Here is a 25951-nt window from a genome sequence, read left to right as displayed (position 1 = left end):
AGTTGATAAAACATTGTCCTTTACAATTATAAAAGCTTAAACAAAAAATCTGCTACTCTGCTAGCCTGTCAGCAGACTGGGGTGGATGCTGCTGAAATCCTATGTATTGAATGAATACAGAATCGTTTTGAATCGGAAAAATATCGTTTTGGAATCGAGAATCGCGTTGAATCGAAAAAAAATCGATATATTATCGAATCGTGACCCCAAGAATCGATATTGAATCGAATCGTGGGACACCCAAAGATTCGCAGCTCTACTCATATTTGCTTTTTTGTGATAATATGCTGTAACATCTTTTTTCTTGTAAGAGTGCATCTTGAATGTCATGACATCACCACAAAAAAACTTTCAAGACAATATTATGAGAACATTTCTGCTTTTTTTGGTCATACAACCTTCGCCTTTGGCTTTTTTCTCTTTATATTCCAGCTGTATTCTTGCAAAATCAACTATTTTGTTATTTTAAAGTCACAATGGCGCAGTGGGAGAGTGGCCGTGCGCAACCCGAGGGTCCCTGGTTCAATCCCCAACTAGTACCAACCTCGTCACGTCCGTTGTGTCCTGAGCAAGACACTTCACCCTTGCTCCTGATGGGTGCTGGTTAGCGCCTTGCATGGCAGCTCCCTCCATCAGTGTGTGAATGTGTGTGTGATTGAGTAAATGTGGAAGTAGTGTCAAAGCGCTTTGAGTACCTTGAAGGTAGAAAAGCGCTATACAAGTACAACCCATTTAATTTAATCATTTAATATTTATGGCAAAAAAAAGGGGACAATTTCAATCGCACAAAATTATATTGTCTTTTTTCGAAAACATCCATCCATTGACGAAGATAGAGATCTACATATATCCATATTTAAGAGTTATTTCTGTCTATAGTCATATTTAAAAAAAGCTAGTGTTTTTCCATTTGTTCTCTCTCTGTTTGTCCGCAAGTAAACTGTGTGTGTTAACCTTGAAGCTTTAGGAATGTAAGGAGTAGCAATATTCCCTTCTTATCTGTTCCTGTCTCAGGCTAAGCAGAACAATAGGCACGTGTATTCGTTCCGGTGGGTGAGGGCGAGGGAAATATTGAAGAAGACAGCGTTTCCGTAAGGTTTTCAGATCAGCTAGGCGACGCAAATTGAATGTGTTGTTTTTTTTTAGGTTGGTCTCTCCAAAGCTTTGGAATAAATTGCAAAATACCTATTCTGTTCTGGGTGATCATTTAAAATCAGCTTATGTGTCATCAAAAGAACTTGGGATTGACCAGCAACTTAAATTCCCTCGGAGGAACATCTGGTCCAAATGCAACACCATCCATCCATTTTCTACCACTGGTGCCTGTCTCAGCTACAATCGGGCGGAAGCCGGCGTACACTCTGGACAAGTCGCCAACTCATCTCATGGCCAACACAGATAGACAGACAACATTCACACTCACATTCACACACTAGGGCCAATTTAGTGTTGCCAATCAACCTATCCCCAGGTGCATATCTTTTGGAAGTGGGAGGAAGCCGGAGTACCCGGAGGGAACCCACGCATTCACGGGGAGAACATGCAAACTCCACACAGAAAGACCCCGAGCCCGGGATAGAACCCAGGACTACTCAGGACCTTCGTATTGTGAGGCAGACGCAATAACCCATGGGTGTCAAACTCTGGCCCGCGGGCCAAATTTGGCCTGCCGTGTAATTTCATTTGCCCCTTGAGGCAATATTAAATTAACATTAGAGCTGGCCCGCCGGTAACACCACATTCACCGCTTATACTCATACTTGCCAACCCTCCTGATTTTCCAGGGAGACTTCCGAAGTTCAGTGCCCCTCCCTAAAATTTCCCAGGGCAACCATTCTCCCGAATTTCTCCCCAGACAACAATGTTGGAGTCGTGCCTTAAAGGCACTGCCTTTAGCGTTCTCCACAACCTGTCGTTACCTCCGCTTTTCCTCTATACATACAGCATGCCGGCCAAGTCACATAATATATGCGGCTCGTACACACAAAAGTGAATGCAAAGCATATTTGATCAACAGCCATACAGGTCACACTGAGAGTGGCCGTATAAACAACTTCAACGCTGTAACAAATATGCGCCACACTGTGAACCCTGACCAGACAAGAATGACAAACACAATTCGGGAGAACAACCGCACCGAAACACAACATGAACACAACAGAACAAATACCCAGAACCCCTTGCAGCACTAACTCTTCCGGGACGCTACAATATCCACCGAACCCCGCCACCCCCCCAGCCCCGACCACCTCATTGTTATTTTATTTTCAAATTTATTAGCTAGTGGAAAAAGTTAATGTTGATATTTACTTCAGAAGGCTGCAAATACAAAAGATGCATTACATTTTTTATTCAAATGTTATTTCTGTGATGTTTTTTCGTTTGTTTTTTGACAGTTGATTTCGCACTATTAGGTTATATAAGCGTTGTTAAAGCAAATCAGTGTAGCAAACTGAGCAATAATTAAAGTTCTATTCATTCTCTTTCTCTTGCTACTTCAAGGCTTGAATGTTTGATTCATTCCTTATTGTTATTTTACTTTCAATATTTTACTTTATTGGCCTTTGGAAAAAGTTTTTGGGGATATTTACCTCAGAAGGCTGCAAATAGAAAAGAGGCATTCAATTTTTTTTTCAATTTTATTTGATATGCCATTGATATTTTTTAATTATTGTTATTATTATGTGAAACTCAATTTTGCATGTCACTGTAAAGTTATATAAGCCTTGCTTGTTCAATATTCAATGCAAAACTTGTTTGGGTCCCTATTAAAATGTTAATTTGTTCAACCTTGGCCCGCGGCTTTGTTCGGTTTAAAATTTTGGCCCTCTCTGTATTTGAGTTTGACACCCCTGCACTAACCCGTTTCACTGTGCTGCCCATTTCGAAAACATGTTTGGTCAAAACTAGGGTAGCAAAATTCTGGGAATATTCACAGTTGTAAACTTTCCATGGGACTTAATGTGAAATATTTATGAATTAACGGGAATTAATGGGAAATTCATGGGAATAAACATTGACTGCAACATGCTAGATCTTGCAGCATGATTATTACTGGCTGTCCAGAGTCGGGACCCAGGATGGACCGCTTGTCCAGAGTCGGGACCCAGGATGGACCGCTCGCCTGTGTATCATCTGGGGACATCTCTGCGCTGCTGATCCGCCTCCACTTGGGATGGTTTCCTGTTGGCTCCACTATGGACGGGACTCTCGCTACTGTGTTGGATCCACTTTGGACTGGACTCTCACGGTTGTGTTGGATCCACAATGGATTGAACTTTCACAGTATCATGTTAGACCCGCTCGACATCCATAATTTTCTCTATGTTAAATCCCATTCATTTATGCTAACAACTTTGAGTTGGGCGGTTTTGGGGGGGCGGGGTTTGGTGGTAGGAGGGGTGTATATTGTAGCGTCCTGGAAAAGTTAGTGCTGCAGGGGGTTCTGGCTATTTGTTCTGTTGTGTGTATGTTGTGTTACGGTGCAGATATTCTCCCGAAATGTGTTGGTCATTCTTGTCTGGTGTGGGTTCACAGTGTGGCGCATATTTGTAACAGTGTTAAAGTTGTTTATACGGCCACCCTCAGTGTGACCACGCTGTTTGTATGAAGGAAAAGCGGACGTGGCGACAGATCTTAGAGGACGCTAAAGGCAGTGCCTTTAAGGCAGGCCCCCAATATTGTTGTCCGCGTTGAAATCGGGAGAAATTTGGGAGAATGGTTGCACCGGGAGATTTTCGGCAGGGGCACTGGAATTCAGGAGTCTCCCGGGAAAATCGGGAGAATTGGCAAGTATTTTTTATACAAGACATGACATTTTTTGCGGCTCCAGACAGATTTTTGGGGGGGATTTTGGTCCAATATGGCTCTTAACATTTTGGGTTGTCAACCCCTGTTTTAGGGAATGGTGCGCTGCTGACCTGAGAATGGGTTTAAGGACCGTCTCCAGCGAGATCCTGAGGTCCAGTTCGTAGGCGCAGGAAAACGCCACGTTGATGGTCTTGTCTCGCGTGATGACGTTCCCCGTGTTGTTGACGCTCTCGATCCACACCGTGTTTTTGTACACGATGTGCGTGTTGTTTGACTGCCGAGACAAAACACAACATCATCATCTTGCAATACCACGTTGAGCCTCAGGAGGCAACGGTGAGGCGCTTAGGTTGGCTCCCGAGCGCCGCTGACCTGCACGATGGAGCCGCAGTGTCCTTTGGTGTTGTTGATGTGGAAGGAGATGTAGTCCTCGCCCTCCATGGCGGCGCAGTGCTCGTCGTTGATCCTGACGTCGCCGCGCTCAAAGCCCAGCTGGAAGAGCTTGCATTTGGAGATGGACACCTCCATCCGGGCGTGCCTGCAGGTCACCTCCGCCTCTATGACGTCATCGCCGCCTGACAAGACACACACACATCGCCTTTTGAGGTAAGAAGCTGTACAATGGCGGCGTGCTAAAGAAATTCTAACTACAGGCCCGCTGTGGCACACCTTAATGACTTAGACTTCCTTTTTATTGTCATTCAAATGTGAACTTTACAGCACAGATAAGAACAAAAAATTGTTACATAAGCTCATGGTAGTGCAGGATAAAAAAAGGTGCATATATAATTAAATAAATATATATAAATAATACATAAATATATATATAAAATAAATAAATATATATAAATATATAGAAATAAATAAAAAAATAGATTACTGTACAGATAAATATATTGCTTTTTTCACATTATTGCAATAAACAAAGGTATGGAAACAAGAATTCAGAACATGCAGTTGATATATATATATATATATATATATATATATATATATAATTGAACTGAACTATTTTGTTAGTTACAACAAAATAACGGTAATACATGAAAAATGCCATACAATTAATGACACTGAATAGACATGTATAATAAATAAACAATAAATAATGATAAACAATAAATACATGATAAAAAAAATACAATAATGACAATTTGACAATTTACATGACTAAGAAACATACAAAAAATAAAATAAAAATATTGAGCTTAAATAATCATTTGAGTTATTAATTTAAAGTGATACGTACAATACATTTGTAAATCAAAAGAATACAAGAAATGATAATGGTAAATAAAAAATAAAATAAAAAATAGACTACAAAAATAATAAATGGGCTACAATACAAAAAAACAAAAACAAAAAACAATTTTAAGATATAACCCAACTTGACACATACTGTGCATCCCATTGATAAAATAAAAAAATATAATACAACAAAATAAAATGGAAAAATAATAATTTGGGAATGCCAATTATATACATATGTACTAAAACGTATACAAAATACTAATAAAACAGAAGGAAAATGACCTAAAATAGGAAAATATTTTAGGATTGGCTCTCCATTAGTATAACTTAATACAGGAGGAAAGCCATAGGAATTGAAAAAAATAAAACAAAATTAATGGATGCCCATGTAATAATTGTTTCTAAAAATGAACTTGGTGACATACAGTATCCACTAAAATATACATAAAAAATTGAAATAACCTGGAATAAAAATGACCTGAAAGATTGAAATACTCAAAACATGTGTTTCAATGGTAGTACTTACAGGATAAATACCTTTTAAAATTAAATAAATAAAATAAAACTAAAAGTTGCCAAATTCATAAATTAATATTACAATTATGTAATATAAATATATATATATATATATATGAATGAACATGGTGACATACAGTATCTACCAAAATATCCATAAAAAATTAAAATAACCTGGTATGAAAATGACCTAAAAGATTGAAATACTCAAAACATGTTTTTCAATGGTAGTACTTACAGTATAAATACTTTTTAAAATTAAATAAATATATTAAAATTAAAAGTTGCCCATTTCATAAATTAATACTACAATTATGTCATAGAAATATATATATATATATATATATATATATATATATATATATATATATATATATATATATAAAAATGAACATGGTGACATACAGTATCTACTAAAATATACATAAAAAATTGAAATAACCTGGAATGAAAATGACCTAAAAGACTGAAATACTCAAAATATGTTTTTCAATGTGGCAGAGGGGTTAGTGCGTCTGCCTCACAATACGAAGTTCCTGCAGTCCTGGGTTCAAATCCAGGCTCGGGATCTTTCTGTGTGGAGTTTGCATGTTCTCCCCGTGAATGCGTGGGTTCCCTCCGGGTACTCCGGCTTCCTCCCACTTCCAAAGACATGCACCTGGGGATAGGTTGATTGGCAACACTAAATTGGCCCTAGTGTGTGAATGTGAGTGTGAATGTTGTCTGTCTATCTGTGTTGGCCCTGCGATGAGGTGGCGACTTGTCCAGGGTGTACCCTGCCTTCCGCCCGATTGTAGCTGAGATAGGCGCCAGCGCCCCCCGCGACCCCGAAAGGGAATAAGCGGTAGAAAATGGATGGATGGATGTTTTTCAATGGTAGTACTTACAGGATAAATACTTCTTAAAACGAAATAAACAAATTAAATTTAGAAGATGCCCATATCATAAATTAATACTACAATTATGTAATATAAATAAATATATAAAAATGAACATGGTGACATACTTTGTGGTCATAACATTACAGAAGTGTGTTTCTTCCTATCACCACCAGAGAGCGCCATAAAAAGACCCGATATAACAGTGTTTTTCTTAACCATAAGATTGGGGCACCAAAAATATGTTTGTTAGCTGTGGTCCGTATGGGCCGGTTGTAATACCCCTTTCCACCACTTGTGGCAGTAATAATATCAAACAGAAGAATTCTGAAGCTATCGTCATTCAGAAGTTTCTTAAGTGCAAAAATTATGACTAAGGTGGTGAAAATGCATTTTCATTTGCACTTGTTTTTGACAGTTTAGTTAAGAAACATATTCAATAATAATTCAGTTTATTTATTTTGGCACAACATAATTGTAAACATACATTTATTTTCAGTCAGTAAAATTTGGTTTTCGAATGATAGTACCTAACATAGGATACATGAAAAAAATAAAAATACAATTGGAGGATGACCATACCATAAATTATTACTTATAATTAAATATAAACAAATGAACAAAGTGACATACTGTATATCGTGGTCATAATATCCCATTTCTTCCCACCTGCGTTTGTTATGGTTGTATTTGTGCTATGGCTCTTATGAGACTTAAAAAAAATGTCTGATGTATTGCCAAAAGTATTTGTGCCTTGACTCACATATGAACTTGAAGTGCCATCCCATTCCAATATGAAGTCGGTCCACCTTTTGCAGCTATCACAGCTTCAACTCTTCTGGGAAGGCTTTCCACAAGGTTGAGGAGTGTGCTTATAGGAATTTTCCACCATTCTTTGAAAAGCGCATTGGTGAGGTCACACACGGATGTTGGTCGAGAAGGCCTGGCTCTCAGCCTCCGTTTGATTCATCCCAAAGGTGTTCTATCCGGGTGAGGTCAGGACTCTGTGCAGGCCAGTCAAGTCCATCCACACCAGACTCTGTCACTCATGTCTTTATGGACCTTGCTTTGTGCACTGGTGCACAGTCATGTTGGAAGAAGAAGGGCCCCGCTCCAAACTGCTCCCCCAAGGTTGGGAGCATGGAATTGTCATCAATGTTTTGGTATGCTGGCACATTCAAAGCTCCTTTCACTGGAACTAAAAGGCCAAGCCCAACTTCTGAAAAACAACCCCACACCATAATTCCTCCTCCACCAATGCAGTCCGAAATGTAGTGTTCTCTTGGCAACCTCCAAACCCAGATTCGTCCGTCAGATCGCCAGACGGAAAAGCGTGATTCATCACTCCGGAGAAGGCGTCTCCACTGCTCTAGAGTCCAGTGGCGACGTGCTTTACACCACTGCATCCGACGCTTTGCGTTGGACTTGGTGATGTATGGCTTAGATGCAGCTGCTCGGCCATGGAAACCCATTCTATGAAGCTCTCTGCGTACTGTACGTGGGCTAATTGGAAGGTCACATGAAGTTTGGAGCTCTGTAGCAACTGACTGTGCAAAAAGTCTTTGCACTACGCGCTTCAGCATCCGTTGACCCTTCTCTGTCAGTTTTTGTGGCCTACCACTTGGTGGCTAAGATGCTGTTGTTCCCAAACTTTTCAATTTTCTTAGAATAAAGCCGACAGTTGACTTTGGAATATTTAGGAGCGAGGACATTTCACGACTGGATTTGTTACACAGGTGGCACCCTATGACAGATACACGCTGGAAATCACTGAGAGCGGCCCATTCTTTCACAAATGTTTGTAGAAACAGTCTCCGTGCCTAAGTGCCTGGATTTTATACACCTGTGGCCGGGCCAAGTGATTAGGACACCAGATTCTGATCATTTGGATGGGTGGTGTTGCGTTTGGACCAGATGTTCCTCCGAGGGAATTTAAATTGCTGGTCAATCCCAAGTTCTTTTGATGACACATAAGCTGATTTTAAATGATCACCCAGAACAGAATAGGTATTTTGCAATTTATTCCAAAGCTTTGGAGAGACCAACCTAAAAAAAACAACACATTCAATTTGCGTCGCCTAGTTGATCTGAAAACCTTACGGAAGCGCTGTCTTCTTCAATATCTCCCTCGCCCTCACCCACCGGAACAAATACACATGTCTATTGCTCTGCTTAGCCTGAGACAGGAAGAGATAAGAAGGGAGTATTGCTACTCCTTACATTCCTAAAGCTTCAAGGTTAACACACACAGTTTACTAGTGGACGAACAGAGAGAGAACAAATGGAAAAACACTAGCTGTTTTCAAATATGACTATAAATATAAAATATTAACTCTTGCAGATATAAATATATATATCTCCGTCAGTGGCCAAATACTTTTGGCAATCGAGTGTATTTTTACCGTGCCGTCCATATTTCATACATACAAATGTGGTTCGTGTGCACTCACCTCCGGGGCTGCTGGGTAACTCGGGACATCCGCACAGGTCGCCTCCGTTCTCCTGCTCGCAGGTGAAGTTTGTGCAGGTCTCGGTGGCACAGGGGTCGTAGATCCATTCTGCTAAAGACATTGGTCCACACACAACGTTAGCTGCGACACACACACAATTATTGTGTTACGATGTGTCGCCTTACAGCAGTTCTCCTGGGTGATCCACCGTGTGGTGAGGGTGCCCATGGAGCGGCAGGCCTCGGCGTAGGCAGCCAGCGAGCCGCACACCTGGGCCTTGCGTTGGTTGTAGCAGCCGTCCAGGTAGCAGGACTGGTAGTAAGGCCTGGGGTCCAGCAGGCCGTGGCACGGCTGGAAGAAGCCCTTCGGCTCGGTCAGCTTCAGGCAGGCGTCATCACCTTGCAGCGCCTGCACCGCCGTGTTGGCACAGGACTGGGCCAGGGACACGTACTGGGTCACGTCGCACCTACCGGGGACGGAAGGTTGTGTTTTTTAAAAAGCATGTGTTTCCTCACAGTAAGTGCGTTTCCGGCCATCGCCACCAGAGAGCGCCATAGAAAGTCACTACAGAGCAGTGTTTCTCAACCGGTTAGTTGGGCAGCGAACGCCCCCTAAAGGCCCGCCAAACAACTTTTTCAGCTGCGGGCCGCCGTGGTAATACATTTTTCCACCACTTGTGGCAGTATTGACAACATCAATCAAAAGGAAGAAGTCTGGTGCTGAACACAGAGAAGTTTAAGCGCAAAAATTATGACTAAAGTGGTGAAGATGAAGATCACTAAGCTTTAGCACTTTCTTGTAAAAATCTCCTTCCGCGTCTATCCCTGACACCTGCATTTCAGGCTGACCATCTGTGGAAACGCCCACACTGCTTGGTGCCTCGTCTGAGCTGCTGTGACCTAGATTACCATAGTAACTAATGAGATTGCCATAGTAACTAGTATATCATGCAAAAACGCAGATTCCAACCATTGAAATACTTTGTATACTGTATTTCCTTGAATTGCCGCCGGGAGCTAATTATTTTAAAATCTCTTCTCACTCCCGCGCTTACCATAAATTTAGGCCTGCACTTATAAATTTGAGTGTGATGTAAGGATACCATCATGAAAAGCACATTTAATAAAAAAAAACGTTATTATGGTCTCACCTTTACTTATAAATGAAGTCCATGCGCAGCTCCTTCTGATCAAAAGCATCGATAACTTGTTTATAGAAGTCTTCCTTATCTTTCTTCAGTTTTAAAAGTCTCTCTGTCTCGATGGAGATCTTCCTTTATAGCCTCCTGCTTCGATTGAAAGTCCAGTTTGGAAAACAGTTTTATTTTAGATGTGTAATCCTCCGTGTTAAAAGTGCAAACGACAGGAAAAAATAAACGATCGCTGCTCACTCTTGCTGCTTGTTGTCACTTCTTCTGCAGCAGAGTAGTCGCAAGAAGGATCACTAGCGCCCTCTACCACCAGGAGGCGGGAAGTCATTTAATGACTCATATTTGACACACGCAGCTACGGTATATTGATCTATCAATGTTTATTTATATAGCCCCAAATCACAAATGTCTCAAAGGACTGCACAAATCATTACGACTACAACATCCTCGGAAGAACCCACAAAAGGGCAAGGAAAACTCACTACCAGTGGGCAGGGAGAATTCATATCCAGTGGGACGCCAGTGACAATGCTGACTATGAGAAACCTTGGAGAGGACCTCAGATGTGGGCAACCCCCCCCCCCTCTAGGGGACCGAAAGCAATGGATGTCGAGCGGGTCTAACATGATACTGTGAAAGTTCAATCCATAGTGGCTCCAACAATAAAACATAGCCGCTTACTGTTCTTTTTAGCATATTCAATAGCTTGGACCTTATATCCTACTGAATAGCTCTTAATCTTCTTCCCTTTATGCGATTTCAAATTATTGAAATCAGCCTCCTCCATTTTGAAAATGATGACAGGTGAAGTGTCAATCGTGACGTGACGAGTTTGACCCGGTGGAAATTCTAGGCATATGCTAATTATTTTGCGAAACGAGTTTGACCCGGCGGAAATTCTACACATGCGCTAATAAAAATAATATTTTGCTAAACGAGTTTGACCCGGCGTTAATCCTGAGCCGGCGGTAATGCTAAGCATGCGCTAATTATTTTGTGAAATGAGTTTGACCCGGCAGTAATTCTAGGCAGGCGCATACTATACTGTATACCCGGGGGCAATTCAAGGAAATACGGCATTTCAAGACTTTCGGTCATTTGAAAAAAAATCACTGCACATCATAATGGAAGCTACAGTTTCCATCTTAAAGATCTAAAAAAAATTGTTTGGGAATGTCCGATGGGCCGGATTGAAAATGTCCTTAATTTGCCCAGGTCTGCTTTAAGAAGACAATAATACTCGATTTAACTTCATATTTACACACACACACACACACACACACACACACACACACACACACACACACACACACACACACACACACACACACACACTTACGTGTATATAAAACATACTAAAAATTATTTTATATATTTTTTAGATATATATTAGAAAACATAATGAAAATGACTATCAAATGGATTATCAAACCAGAAATGCCTGGCTGTAGAACACCATAATGTATCCCACCGGACAATAAGGTGTACATGTTGGTCCACCCCCCTCACCCCCCACCTGTTCTGCATGCCATTGGTCTTCCAGCTCTGGGCCAGCTCCAGAGCGCTGGCGGCCGCCTTGCCCGTGGAGGTGATGTAGTCGTCGCCCGGGTCGCCGTTGAAGTTGCCGCACAGGCCGCACAGCTTGTCCTGCATCCGCTGGCCCATGGTGATGCTGAGCGCGTTGAAGCGGTTGTAGCGCACCTGGATGTCCTGCGGCGAGTCGATGTCCACGAAGCCCTCGGACGTGGACAGGCGGGTCATCAGACCGGTGACGAACGGCACGGATACCGGCGTGCCGTTGACCTGTGTGGAACCAAGCACAGTTACATTTGGGAAATTTAATACAGCAAAAATGACAAAATTGCAGTATATGAGCACAATGATAAAGACAAGGTTATTATGTACGTATTTTAATATATTTATATAATTTATATCACATGTATAAACTATAAATGTGATATAATATTAATTATATTAATTGTGCTTATTATAAATATATTGTATTTCTTAGGGAGAGTGCGAATTAATATATTATAAAATTCAATGGGACCCATATATACATATATATATATATGTGTATATATATATATATATATATATATATATATATATATATATATCTTGATTGGATTATCCAGAGAATAGTGCTCGATACCGTGATAGAGCGCAATATGTAGGTGTGGGAAAAATCAGAAGACTACTTCATCTCTACAGAACTGTTTCATGCGGGGTTCCCTCAATCATCAGGAGATTTTAATGGAAGCATTCACATACAATGGTTTATATAGGGCACAGAGTGGGTGGGTACAGGCAGGCGTAGGGTGTGGTGATTGGCTCATGTGTTACCTAGGAGGTGTTTAGAAACCAGACTTTCTAAAGGAGGCCTTGTGATTATTCCATCTGGTTTTGAAAACCAGATGGAATAATCACAAGGCCTCCTTTAGAAACCAGACTTTGCGGAATTCTACAGAACTCAGCAAGCACATTTGGAACCTCAAAGACAATAATGTTGAATATTCAATAACATGCCAAATTCTTGCATCCAGCACACCTTACAAAAGTGGTAATAAAAGATGCAACCTATGCTTAAAAGAGAAACTGTTTATTATATATCATCCAGACCTGTCATCCCTCAACAAGCGCAGTGAAATCATTTCAACATGCCATCACAGACGGAAACACCTCCTAGGTAAACACATGAGCCAATCACCACACCCCTACGCCTGCCTGTACCCACCCACTCTGTGCCCTATATAAACCATTGTATGTGAATGCTTCCATTAAAATTTCCTGATGATTGAGGGAACCCCGCATGAAACAGTTCTGTAGAGATGAAGTAGTCTTGTGATTTTTCCCACACCTATATATATATATATATATATATATATATATATATATATATATATATATATATATATATATATATATATATATATATCGATGAAAGATGCATTTTTTGACAAAATGATTTTCCTGAGTGGCTCGGAGATGCGGAGAGTAACAAGTGGTAAAAAAAAATGGATTTGAAAGGACAGGTTTATAAAGATAATGAAAAATAATTTTTGGGCCGGATTTTGGATGCTGGCGGTGCGGGCCGTAGTTTGGGGAACCCCTGCTGTAGAGTAAACAGTTGCCAAATTAGCTCGAAAAGCTAGCACTTGAATTTTAGCATGCTAGCATGCTAAAGTAAACATGCATAGAGTTAGCATGTTTCAAATACCAAGTTATATGACTGTGAGGTTTATAGCTGCAGAATTACACCAAAAAGTGTAAAGTTCTGCAAAAAAAAAAAATAGCCCTTTGATGTTAGCGTGCTAGCATGCTAGCGTTAGCATGCTAACATTTAACATGTGTCAAATTCCAAGTTAAATGACTCTAGGGTGTATGGCTGCGAATTAAAAAAAAAAAATGGATTAGATTTATATCGCGCTTTTCTATTGTTAGATACTCAAAGCGCTCACAGAGAAGTTGGAACCCATCATTCATTCACACCTGGTGGTGGTAAGCTACATCTGTAGCCACAGCTGCCCTGGGGTAGACTGACGGAAGCGTGGCTGCCAGTTTGCCCCTACGGCCCCTCCGACCACCACCAATCATTCATTCATCATTCATTCACCAGTGTGAGCGGCACCGGGGGCAAAGGGTGAAGTGCCCTGCCCAAGGACACAACGGCAGCGATTTGGATGTCAATAGGTGGGAAGCGAACCTGCAACCCTCAGGTTTCTGGCACGGCCGCCCTACGCACTACGCCAAAAATTATACAAAAAAACATAAAATGTGCACAAAAAAAGTTAGCCCTTTGATGCTAGTGTGCTAATATTAGCACGCTAACAGTTGACACGTGTCACATTCCAAGTTATATGACTCTAGGGTGTATGGCTGCGGGATTACACAAAAAAAAACGTAAATTTGGCAGAAAAAAAAAGTTAGCACTTTGATAATAGTGTGCTAGCCTGCTAAAATTATAATGCTTACAGTTAACAGGTGTCACATTCTAAGGTATATGACTCTAAGGCAGTGGTTCTCAACCTTTTTTCAGTGATGTACCCCCTGTGAACATTTTTTTAATTCAAGTACCCACTAATCAGAGCAGAACATTTTTGGTTGAAAAAAAGAGATAAAGAAGTAAAATACAGCACTATGTCATCAGTTTCTGATTTATTAAATTGTGTAACAGTGCAAAATATTGCTCATTTGTAGTGGTCTTTCTTGAACTATTCGAAAAAAACGATATGAAAATGACTAAAAACTTGTTGAAAAATAAACAAGTGATTCAATTATAAATAAAGATTTCCACACATAGAAGTAATCATCAACCTAAAGTGCCCTCTTTGGGGATTGTAATAGAGATCCATCTGGACTCATCAACTCAGTTCTAAACATTTCTTCTCAAAGAAATAAATATATTTATGGAACATGTCCACAAAAAAATCTAGCTGTCAACACTGAATATCGCATTGTTGTATTTTTTTTCAAAGTTTATGAACTTACATTCACATTTTGTTGAGGTATTATTCAATGAATATATTTATAAAGGATTTTTGAATTGTTGCTATTTTTAGAATATTAAAAAAAAAAAAAATCACACGTACCCCTTGGCATACCTTCAAGTACCCCCAGGGGTACGCGTACCCCCATTTGAGAACCACTGCTCTAAGGTGTATGGCTACGGAATTAGACAAAAAAAGCGTAAAATTAAAAAAAAAAAAAAATGCTGCCATCTAAGCGCCGTCTTTTTAATGGACGCCCCTGCTTATTTCAGCAACACAATGCCAAGCCAAATTCAGCACGTGTTACAACAGCAAGGCTCCGGAAAAAAAGAGTGCGGGTGCTTTCCTGGCCGGCCTGCAGTCGAAAATGTGTGGCGGATTATGAAGCGTAACATACGACAGCGTCGACCCCGGACTGTTGAACGACTGAAGCTCTACATAAAACAAGAATGGGAAAGAATTCCACTTTCAAAGCTTCAACAATTAGTTTCCTCAATTCCCAAACGTTTATTGAGTGTTGTTAAAAGAAAAGGTGATGTAACACCAGAGGTGGGTAGAGTAGCCAGAAATTGTACTCAAGTAAGAGTACTGTTACTTTAGAGATTTATTACTCAAGTAAAAGTAAGGAGTAGTCACCCAAATATTTACTTGAGTAAAAGTAAAAAGTATGTTGTGAAAAAACTACTCAAGTACTGAGTAACTGATGAGTAACCTGTTTGTTTAATGATTACGGCAACAAATAATGCACAAAAACATAAAAATAGCAATGAGCAAATTCAGAGCCAGTAATATCTCTTAAGCAACTAAAACAATAATTTATATTAAATAATAGTACATTAAAATAAAATAAAAAAAATGGCACATTGAGCCACAATAACTTAACAGCACCATAGCCTAAGTAGGCATTCATTGATTTGATTGATTGATTGATTGATTGATTGAAACCTGTATTATTAGATTGTACAGTACAGTACATATTCCGTACAATTGACCACTAAATGGTAACACCCCAATAAGTTTTTCAACGTTTATCAATTACTTAATAAATGATCAAGTCGAGGTGATCTACCTCATATATATATATATATATACACACATATCATACATACACACACATATCATTTATACACACACACACACACATATATATATATATATGTATATGTATATATATATACACATACATTTATATATACAGTATATAATTTATATTTATTTATTTTGCCGTTTTTGTTGACATGTTAAAGGTGTTTTAATGAATATACAAGCATGTTTAACACATAGATGTCTATCTTTCATGAAGACAAGAATATAAGTTGGTGTATTACCTGATTCTGATGACTTGCATTGATTGAATCAGACAGTATTGATGATAACGTCCACGTTTTCAAATGGAGGAGAAAAAAAGTTCCTCTTTTCTGTCTAATACCACATGAAAGTCGTTGGTTTTTGGCATCTTATTTGTCCAGCTTCCATATTCGTTTTTATACACTTTACAATAAATACATTGGCGGCAATCTCCGTAGCTTGCTAGCTTGTTTGCGCTGGCTTTCGGAGACTCTTATCTTGTTAACGCAGGCGCGACGGAGCAGCGCTTTTATTGTGAAGACAGGAACTGTGCGATCAGTCTTTAGGCTTGTGACGGGAAGTACGGTTGAAATAAAAAGTGTATTTTTTCCTTTACACTTTCGATTGATTGATTGAAACTTTTATTAGTAGATTTTACAGTACAGTACATATTCCGTACAATTGACCACTAAATGGTAACACTCCAATAAGTTTTTCAACATGTCGGGTTCTACGTGTGACGGTCACTTGACCCCCTGGCTCTGTTTGATTGGTCCAACGTCACCAGTGACTGCATGTGATTGGTGAAACGCAGGCATGCGTAGTTCCTACTTTGAAGCTCTGTCATTAACCAAAATAAACATTAATAGATCGATAAAAAAAAGTAGCGAGTAGCGAGCTTAATGTAGATAAATGGAACGGAGTAAAAGTAGCGTTTCTTTTCTATAAATATACACAAGTAAAAGTATGTTGCATAAAAACTACTCTTAGAAGTACAATTTATCCCAAAAGTTACTCAAGTAAATGTAACGGAGTAAATGTAGCGCGTTACTACCCACCTCTGTGTAACACAATGGTGAACATGCCCTTTCCCAACTACTTTGGCACGTGTTGCAGCCATGAAATTCTAAGTTAATTATTATGTGCCCCAAAAACATTTTTTATGAGTTTGAACATCAAATATGTTGTCTTTGTAGTGCATTCAATTGAATATGAGTTGAAAAGGATTTGCAAATTATTGTATTCCATTTATATTTACATCTAACTCAATTTCCCAACTCATATGGAAACAAAGTTTGTATTAATAAGAATAAGACATCTACTAACAATAATATTAATCACGAGACCCCGGACTGTTGAAGGACTGAAGCTCTGCATAAAACAAGAATGGGAAAGAATTCCACTTTCAAAGCTTCAACAATTCGTTTCCTCAATTCCCAAACGTTTATTGAGTGTTGTTAAAAGAAAAGGTGATGTAACACAGTGGTGAACATGCCCTTTCCCAACTACTTTGGCTCGCGTTGCAGCCATGAAATTCTAAGTTAATTATTATGTGCCCCAAAATATTTTTTTTATGAGTTTGAACATCAAATATCTTGTCTTTGTAGTTCATTCAATTGAATATGGGTTGAAAAGGATTTGCAAATAACTGTATTCCGTTTATAATTACATCTAACTCAATTTCCCAACTCATATGGAAACGAAGTTTGCACTAATAAGAATAAGACATCTACTAACAACAATATTAATCACGAGACCCCGGACTGTTGAAGGACTGAAGCTCTGCATAAAACAAGAATGGGAAAGAATTCCACTTTCAAAGCTTCAACAATTCGTTTCCTCAATTCCCAAACGTTTATTGAGTGTTGTTAAAAGAAAAGGTGATGTAACACAATGGTGAACATGCCCTTTCCCAACTACTTTGGCTCGCGTTGCAGCCATGAAATTCTAAGTTAATTATTATGTGCTCCAAAATATTTTTTTTATGAGTTTGAACATCAAATATCTTGTCTTTGTAGTTCATTCAATTGAATATGAGTTGAAAAGGATGTGCAAATAATTGTATTCTGTTTATAATCACATCTAACTCAATTTCCCAACTCATATGGAAACGAAGTTTGCACTAATAAGAATAAGATATCTACTGACAATAATATTAATCACGAGACCCCGGACTGTTGAAGGACTGAAGCTCTGCATAAAACAAGAATGGGAAAGAATTCCACTTTCAAAGCTTCAACAATAAGTTTCCTCAATTCCCAAACGTTTATTGAGTCTTGTTAAAAGAAAAGGTGATGTAACACAGTGGTGAACATGCCCTTTCCCAACTACTTTGGCCCGCGTTGCAGCCATGAAATTCTAAGTTAATTATTATGTGCACCAAAATATTTTTTTTATGAGTTTGAACATCAAATATCTTGTCTTTGTAGTTCATTCAATTGGATATGGGTTGAAAAGGATTAGCAAATAACTGTATTCCGTTTATAATTACATCTAACTCAATTTCCCAACTCATATGGAAACGAAGTTTGTATTAATAAGAATAAGACATCTACTAGCAATAATATTAATCACGAGACCCCGGACTGTTGAACGACTGAAGCTCTACATAAAACAAGAATGGGAAAGAATTCCACTTTCAAAGCTTCAACAATTAGTTTCCTCAATTCCCAAACGTTCATTGAGTGTTGTTAAAAGAAAAGGTGATGTAACACAGTGGTGAACATGCCCTTTCCCAACTACTTTGGCCCGCGTTCCAGCCATGAAATTCTATGTAAATTATTATGTGACCCCCAAAATTTTTTTTAGGAGTTTGAACATCAAATATCTTGTCTTTGTAGTTCATTCAATTGAATATGAGTTGAAAAAGATTTGCAAATAATTGTATTCCGTTTATATTTACATCTAACTCAATTTCCCAACTCATATGGAAACGAAGTTTGAATTCATAAGAATAAGACATCTACTAATAATAATATTAATCACGAGACCCCGGACTGTTGAACGACTGAAGCTCTACATAAAACAAGAATGGGAAAGAATTCCACTTTCAAAACTTCAACAATAAGTTTCCTCAATTCCCAAACGTTTATTGAGTGTTGTTAAAAGAAAAGGTGATGTAACACAGTGGTGAACATGCCCTTTCCCAACTACTTTGGCTCGCGTTGCAGCCATGAAATTCTAAGTTAATTATTATGTGCCCCCCAAAAATTTTTTTATGAGTTTGAACATCAAATATCTTGTCTTTGTAGTGCATTCAATTGAATATGAGTTGAAAAGGATTTGCAAATTATTGTATTCCATTTATATTTACATCTAACTCAATTTCCCAACTCATATGGAAACAAAGTTTGTATTAATAAGAATAAGATATCTACTAACAATAATATTAATCACGAGACCCCGGACTGTTGAAGGACTGAAGCTCTACATAAAACAAGAATGGGAAAGAATTCCACTTTCAAAGCTTCAACAATTAGTTTCCTCAATTCCCAAACGTTTATTGAGTCTTGTTAAAAGAAAAGGTGATGTAACACAGTGGTGAACATGCCCTTTCCCAACTACTTTGGCTCGCGTTGCAGCCATGAAATTTTAAGTTAATTATTATGTGCCCCAAAAAAAATTTTTTATGAGTTTGAACATCAAATATCTTGTCTTTGTAGTTATTTCAATTGAATATGAGTTGAAAAGGATTTGCAAATAATTGTATTCCGTTTATATTTACATCTAACTCAATTTCCCAACTCATATGGAAACGAAGTTTGTATTAATAAGATTAAGACATCTACTAGCAATAATATTAATCACGAGACCCCGGACTGTTGAACGACTGAAGCTTTACATAAAACAAGAATGGGAAAGAATTCCACTTTCAAAGCTTCAACAATTAGTTTCCTCAATTCCCAAACGTTTATTGAGTCTTGTTAAAAGAAAAGGTGATGTAACACAGTGGTGAACATGCCCTTTCCCAACTACTTTGGCTCGCGTTGCAGCCATGAAATTTTAAGTTAATTATTATGTGCCCCAAAAATTTTTTTTATGAGTTTGAACATCAAATATCTTGTCTTTGTAGTTCATTCAATTGAATATGGGTTGAAAAGGATTTGCAAATAACTGTATTCCGTTTATATTTACATCCAACTCAATTTCCCAACTCATATGGAAACGAAGTTTGTATTCATAAGAATAAGACATCTACTAGCAATAATATTAATCACGAGACCCCGGACTGTTGAACGACTGAAGTTCTACATAAAACAAGAATGGGAAAGAATTCCACTTTCAAAGCTTCAACAATTAGTTTCCTCAATTCCCAAACGTTTATTGAGTCTTGTTAAAAGAAAAAGTGATGTAACACAGTGGTGAACATGCCCTTTCCCAACTACTTTGGCTCGCGTTGCAGCCATGAAATTCTAAGTTAATTATTATGTGCCCCAAAATATTTTTTTTATGAGTTTGAACATCAAATATCTTGTCTTTGTAGTTCATTCTCAGCTACAATCGGGCGGAAGGCGGGGTACACCTTGTAGCTGAGATAGGCGCCAGCGCCCCCCGCGACCCCGAAAGGGAATAAGCGGTAGAAAATGGATGGATGGATGGATGTAGTTCATTCAATTGAATATGAGTTGAAAAGGATTTGCAAATAACTGTATTCCGTTTATAATTACATCTAACTCAATTTCCCAACTCATATGGAAACGAAGTTTGCACAAATAAGAATAAGACATCTACTAACAATAATATTAATAGGTAAGGGTGGAAATACGGAAATGGCGTTCTTTCAATCTACCTTGATGGTGTTCCCCGAGATGAGTATGTTCTCCTCGTTGATGTAGAGGTAAATGTGCGAGATGGTGGTGAGGTTGGGCGCGCCGCCCTTGTCGAAGTTGGCGATGAGCTGGAAGGAGAGGTCGGGCAGCTTGTGGCAGTTTGTGGACAGGACGAAGGAGCACGAGGCCGCCAGACGCAGCGAGGCCCCGTCGAAAGTCTTGAATACGCCGCCGCCCGACACCACGCACTGGCTGGAGCGCCGGGCGAAGCAGCCGCGGACGCCGTGGCGGAGGGCGCACTCCTCGTCCGCCTTGCAGCGCCTCGGGTCGCACTGAATCAAGTTGCGACCGATGCACCTGCAGCGCTTGGAGCAGTCGGCGTTCCAGAACAGCTGCTTGGGCTAAAACAAAAAAACAGAGCTACATTAGCATTAGCAAATGATACAACATGCTAATAGCTTTTTTGAACTACAAAATTCCTGCGGAGATTTTGACCGGTTTGCTATCTGTGCCCTGAATCCGCGAGTTTTAGGAGTAACTGTACAAAATGAGCCACAGAGCTCGTCGAAAACCGTAGAATGTTTACATAAAAATGCTAACATTTAGCATGTGTGCTAACAATCGCAAGATAACATTTAATTACCAAGTTATGTGACTCAAAGGTGTATGGCTGCGGAAATTGACCAGAAAGTGTAAAATTAGATGAAAAAGTTAGCATGCTTAAGTTAGCTTGCCAGCATGCTATCATTAGCATGCTAACAGTTAACCAATGTCACATACTAAGTTATAAGACTCTGGGTTAAATGGCCTAAAAACTAGCTCAAAAAGTTAGCATGCCAGCAGGCTAAAGTGAGCATGATATTAGTTAGCTTGTGTCACATAAATTATATGACGCTAAGGTGTATGGCTGGGGAATTAGAGAAAAAAAGAGTATTATTAGCTAAAAAGGTTCATGTTAGCATGCTAACATTAGCAAGGTGGCAGTTGACAAGTGCCACATACAAAATTATATGAGTCTAAGGTAAAGGGTTGCAAAATTAGCTCAAAAATCTAGCACTTTAATCTTAGCATGCTAACATGCTAACGTAAACATGCATACAGTTAGCATGTTTCAAATACGTACCAAGGCTGCGGAATAGCTCTTTTGAATAATTAGCACTAGCATATGATAATATATGCTAATAGCACTTTTTATTCATTGGCAAATGATAATACCTGTACATGCTAATAGATATTTTGAACAAGAAATTGAGTTTTAGGTCTAACTGTACAAAATGAGCCACACAGCTCGTTGAAAACAGTAGCATGTTGACATAAAAATGCTAACATTTAGCATGTGTGCTAACAATCGCAAGATAACATTCATTTACCAAGTTATGTGACTCAAAGGTGTATGGCTGCGGAAATTGACCAGAAAGTGTAAAATTAGATGAAAAAGTTAGCATGCTTAAGTTAGCATGCTTAAGTTAGCTTGCCAGCGTGCTATCATTAACGTGCTAACAGTTAACGAATGTCACGTACTAAGTTATAAGAATCTGGGTTAAATGGCTGCAAAACTAGCTCAAAATGTTAGCATGTTAATGTTAGCATGCCAGCAGGCTAACGTGAGCATGATAATAGTTAGCTTGTGTCACATAAATTATTTGATGCTAAGGTGTATGGCTGGGGAATTTGAGAAAAAAAGAGTATTATTAGCTAAAAAGAGTATTATTAGCTAAAAGAGTTAATGTTAGCATGCTAACATTAGCAAGGTGGAAGTTGACAAGTGCCACATACAAAATTATATGAGTCTAAGGTAAAGGGTTGCAAAATTAGCTCAAAAATCTAGCACTTTAATCTTAGCATGCTAACATGCTAAAGTAAACATGCATACAGTTAGCATGTTTCAAATACGTACCAAGGCTGCGGAATAGCTCTTTTAAATAATTAGCACTAGCATATTATAATATATGCTAACGGCACTTTTTATTCATTGGTAAATGATAGTACATGCTAATAGATATTTTGAACAAGAAATTGAGTTTTAGGTCTAACTGTACAAAATGAGCCACGGAGCTAGTCGAAAACAGTAGCATGTTTACATAAAAATGCTAAAACTTAGCATGTGTGCTAACAATCGCAAGATAACAGTCGTTCACCAAGTTATGTGACTCAAAGGTGTATGGCTGTGGAAATAGACAAAAAAAGTGTAGAATTAGATGAAAAAGTTAGCATGCTTAAGTTAGCATGCTTAAGTTAGTTTGCCAGCGTGCTATCATTAGCATGCTAACAGTTAACGAATGTCACATACTAAGTTATAAGACTCTGGGTTAAATGGCTGCAAAACTAGCTCAAAAAGTTAGCATGCTAATGTTAGCATGCCAGCAGGCTAACGTGAACATGATAATAGTTAGCTTGTGTCACATAAATTATATGACGCTAAGGTGTATGGCTGGGGAATTGAAAAAAAAAAAAAGTACATTAGATCCTCATGACCAAAATGCTGTAAATATTGTCAAAAAAGAGACGGGATGCTAACGTCTTATGCTAAAAAATGACTTACGAACGCAAACTTTTTTTTTTTTTTTTTTTGGAGCGCGAGACTGACCTCGTAGTACTTGCCGTCTGTGTAGCAGCCGCAGTCCTGGGGCAGAATGCAGGACTTGCCGTTGACCACGTAGCCCTGGTCGCAATGGCAGCCCTCCACGCAGTCCGGCAGTCCGCCGCCGCAGTCCCTCTGGCCGCGGGCGGGGGCGCACTGGGGCGGGCAAGGCGGCATGCACGCAGAGTAGTGACTGTTGGGAGGACACGTCTGGACTGGGGGCACAAAAACAACCACTTGGAACTTTAAACATCATACAAGTTCAAGTTAAAGTACCAATGATTGTCACACACATACTAGGTGTGGCGACATTATTCTCTGCATTTGACCCATCTCCTTAATCACCCCCTGGGAGGTGAGGGGAGCAGTGAGCAGCAGCGGTGTCCGCGCCCGGGAATCATTTTTGCTGATTTAACCCCCAATTCCAAACCTTGATGCTGAGTGCCAAGCAGAGAGGTAATGGGTCACATTTTTATAGTCTATAGCAGGGGTAGGGAACCTAGGGCTCTAGAGCCAGATGTGGCTCTTTTGATGACTGCATCTGGCTCTCAGATAAATCTTAGCTGACATTGCTTAACACGATAAGTAATGAATTATTCCGTTGGTAATCAGTGTCAAAAATAACGTTCAAATTATAAAACATTCCCATGCATTTGAATCCATCCATCCGGTTTCTACCGCACCTGTTCAAGAAGGGAATAAGCGGTAGAAGATGGATGGATGGATGTTCAAGAAGTCACATTAATGGTATGAAGTATAGCTCGTATAGCGGCATAGCTCGGTTGGTAGAGTGGTCGTGCCAGCAACTTGAGGGTTGCAGGTTCGATTCCCGCTTGTGCCATCCTAGTCACTGTTGTTGTGTTCTTGGGCAAGACACTTCACCCACCTGCTCCCAGTGCCACCCACACTGGTTTGAATGGAACTTAGATATTGGGTGTCACTATGTAAAGCGCTTTGAGTCACTTGAGAAAAGCGCTATATAAATAAAATTCACTTCACTATATTTATTGTTGGTTGGATTCAGAATAACAATGTTATTCAAAATAATAAGAGACTTATTATACTAAAAAATGTTGGTCTTACTTAAAAATGCACGCATTTAGTTGTATTCAGTCTTAAAAAAAATAATATATGGCTCTCACGGAAATACTTTTGAAAATATTTGGCTTGTATGGCTCTCTCAGCCGAAAAGGTTCCCGACCCCTGGTCTATAGTTTATAATATCGCTAAAATTCGCTCCATTTTGTCCACTAACGACGCTGAGATCATTATCCATGCGTTTGTTACGTATTGTCTTGATGACTGTAACGTATTATTTTCGGGTCTCCCCATGTCTAGCATTAAAAGATTACAGTTGGTACAAAATGCGGCTGCTAGACTTTTGACAAGAACAAGAAAGTTTGATCACATTACGCCTGTACTGGCTCACCTGCACTGGCTTCCTGGATGTGACTTTAAGGTTTTACTACTTACGTATAAAATACTACACGGTCTAGCTCCAGGGCTTCACGGTGGCAGAGGGGTTAGTGCGTCTGCCTCACAATACGAAGTTCCTGCAGTCCTGGGTTCAAATCCAGGCTCGGGATCTTTCTGTGTGGAGTTTGCATGTTCTCCCCGTGAATGCGTGGGTTCCCTCCGGGTACTCCGGCTTCCTCCCACTTCCAAAGACATGCACCTGGGGATAGGTTGATTGGCAACACTAAATTGGCCCTAGTGTGTGAATGTGAGTGTGAATGTTGTCTGTCTATCTGTGTTGGCCCTGCGATGAGGTGGCGACTTGTCCAGGGTGTACCCCGCCTTCCGCCCGATTGTAGCTGAGATAGGCGCCAGCGCCCCCCGCGACCCCGAAAGGGAATAAGCGGTAGAAAATGGATGGATGGATGGTCTAGCTCCATCCTATCTTGCCGATTGTATAATACACAATGTATGTTATTTTTGTTATGTTTTTCTTTTGTTCATATTTTCAGTCTTACAAACCTAAATGAATGAAAAAGTGTAAAGAAATACAACTAAGGAAGAAAAATAAATCAAAAAAAGGAACGTCAATCCTCAACAAAAACTAGCGCTTCCTTTTTCTTCATACTGTTAACTCCCTGCACACGCTGGAAACGAGTAGCGAGGGCAGAATTATGGATTTATGGAGAGTGCAGAGTGAAAACCGACGTGTTTACTTTGCAATTAAGTAAACGCAGTCTCAAAGAAATATTTTTTGCCAAAACATCTGCTTTTAAACTGCGCCCCCTGCTCATGATGTTGTTGAGTAGCCCTGATCTAAACTGTCCTGTATGCTCTGCTCAGACAACACGCCCGCAAGTCTCTTTGGTGCCCGTTTCCATATGAGTTGGGAAATTGTGTTAGATGTAAATACAAACGGAATACAACCGGCTTATTAGTGATTCCTAGAGCTCAAAAAAAGTCTGCGGGCTATAGAGCGTTTTCCGTTCGGGCTCCAGTACTCTGGAATGCCCTCCCGGTAACAGTTCGAGATGCCACCTCAGTAGAAGCATTTAAGTCTCACCTTAAAACTCATTTGTATACTCTAGCCTTTAAATAGACCTCCTTTTTAGACCAGTTGATCTGCCGCTTCTTTTCTTTCTCCTATGTCCCTCCCTCCCTTGTGGAGGGGGTCCGGTCCGATGACCATGGATAAAGTACTGGCTGTCCAGAGTCGAGACCCAGGATGGACCGCTCGTCGGGACCCAGGATGGACCGCTCGCCTGTATCGGTTGGGGACATCTCTACGCTGCTGATCCGCTTGAGATGGTTTCCTGTGGACGGGACTCTCGCTGCTGTCTTGGAGCCACTATGGATTGAACTTTCACAGTATCATGTTAGACCCGCTCGACATCCATTGCTTTCGGTCCCCTAGAGGGGGGGGGGTTGCCCACATCTGAGGTCCTCTCCAAGGTTTCTCATAGTCAGCATTGTCACTGGCGTCCCACTGGATGTGAATTCTCCTTGCCCGTTTGTGGGTTCTTCCGAGGATGTTGT

The 25951-nt window shown here is 39.7% G+C and overlaps 1 protein-coding gene across 1 annotated transcript in view; it reads right to left on the bottom strand.

Moving 5' to 3' along the window:
- Positions 1–25951, bottom strand: part of tecta (tectorin alpha) — a 79680-nt gene that overhangs the window by 15852 nt on the left and 37877 nt on the right. Inside the window, exons 12-18 of the mRNA XM_061899001.1 lie at positions 22967–23175; positions 20400–20780; positions 11569–11855; positions 9088–9368; positions 8903–9013; positions 4183–4385; positions 3921–4084 (exon numbers count right to left, since the gene is read on the bottom strand). Of these exons, the coding sequence (XP_061754985.1) occupies positions 3921–4084; positions 4183–4385; positions 8903–9013; positions 9088–9368; positions 11569–11855; positions 20400–20780; positions 22967–23175 (1636 nt within the window). The remainder of the gene's footprint in view (positions 1–3920; positions 4085–4182; positions 4386–8902; positions 9014–9087; positions 9369–11568; positions 11856–20399; positions 20781–22966; positions 23176–25951) is intronic.

The sequence above is a fragment of the Nerophis ophidion genome, linkage group LG04 (assembly GCF_033978795.1).
Source record: "Nerophis ophidion isolate RoL-2023_Sa linkage group LG04, RoL_Noph_v1.0, whole genome shotgun sequence".
NCBI lineage: Eukaryota > Metazoa > Chordata > Actinopteri > Syngnathiformes > Syngnathidae > Nerophis > Nerophis ophidion.
This window is presented reverse-complemented; position numbering and strand designations above follow the sequence as displayed.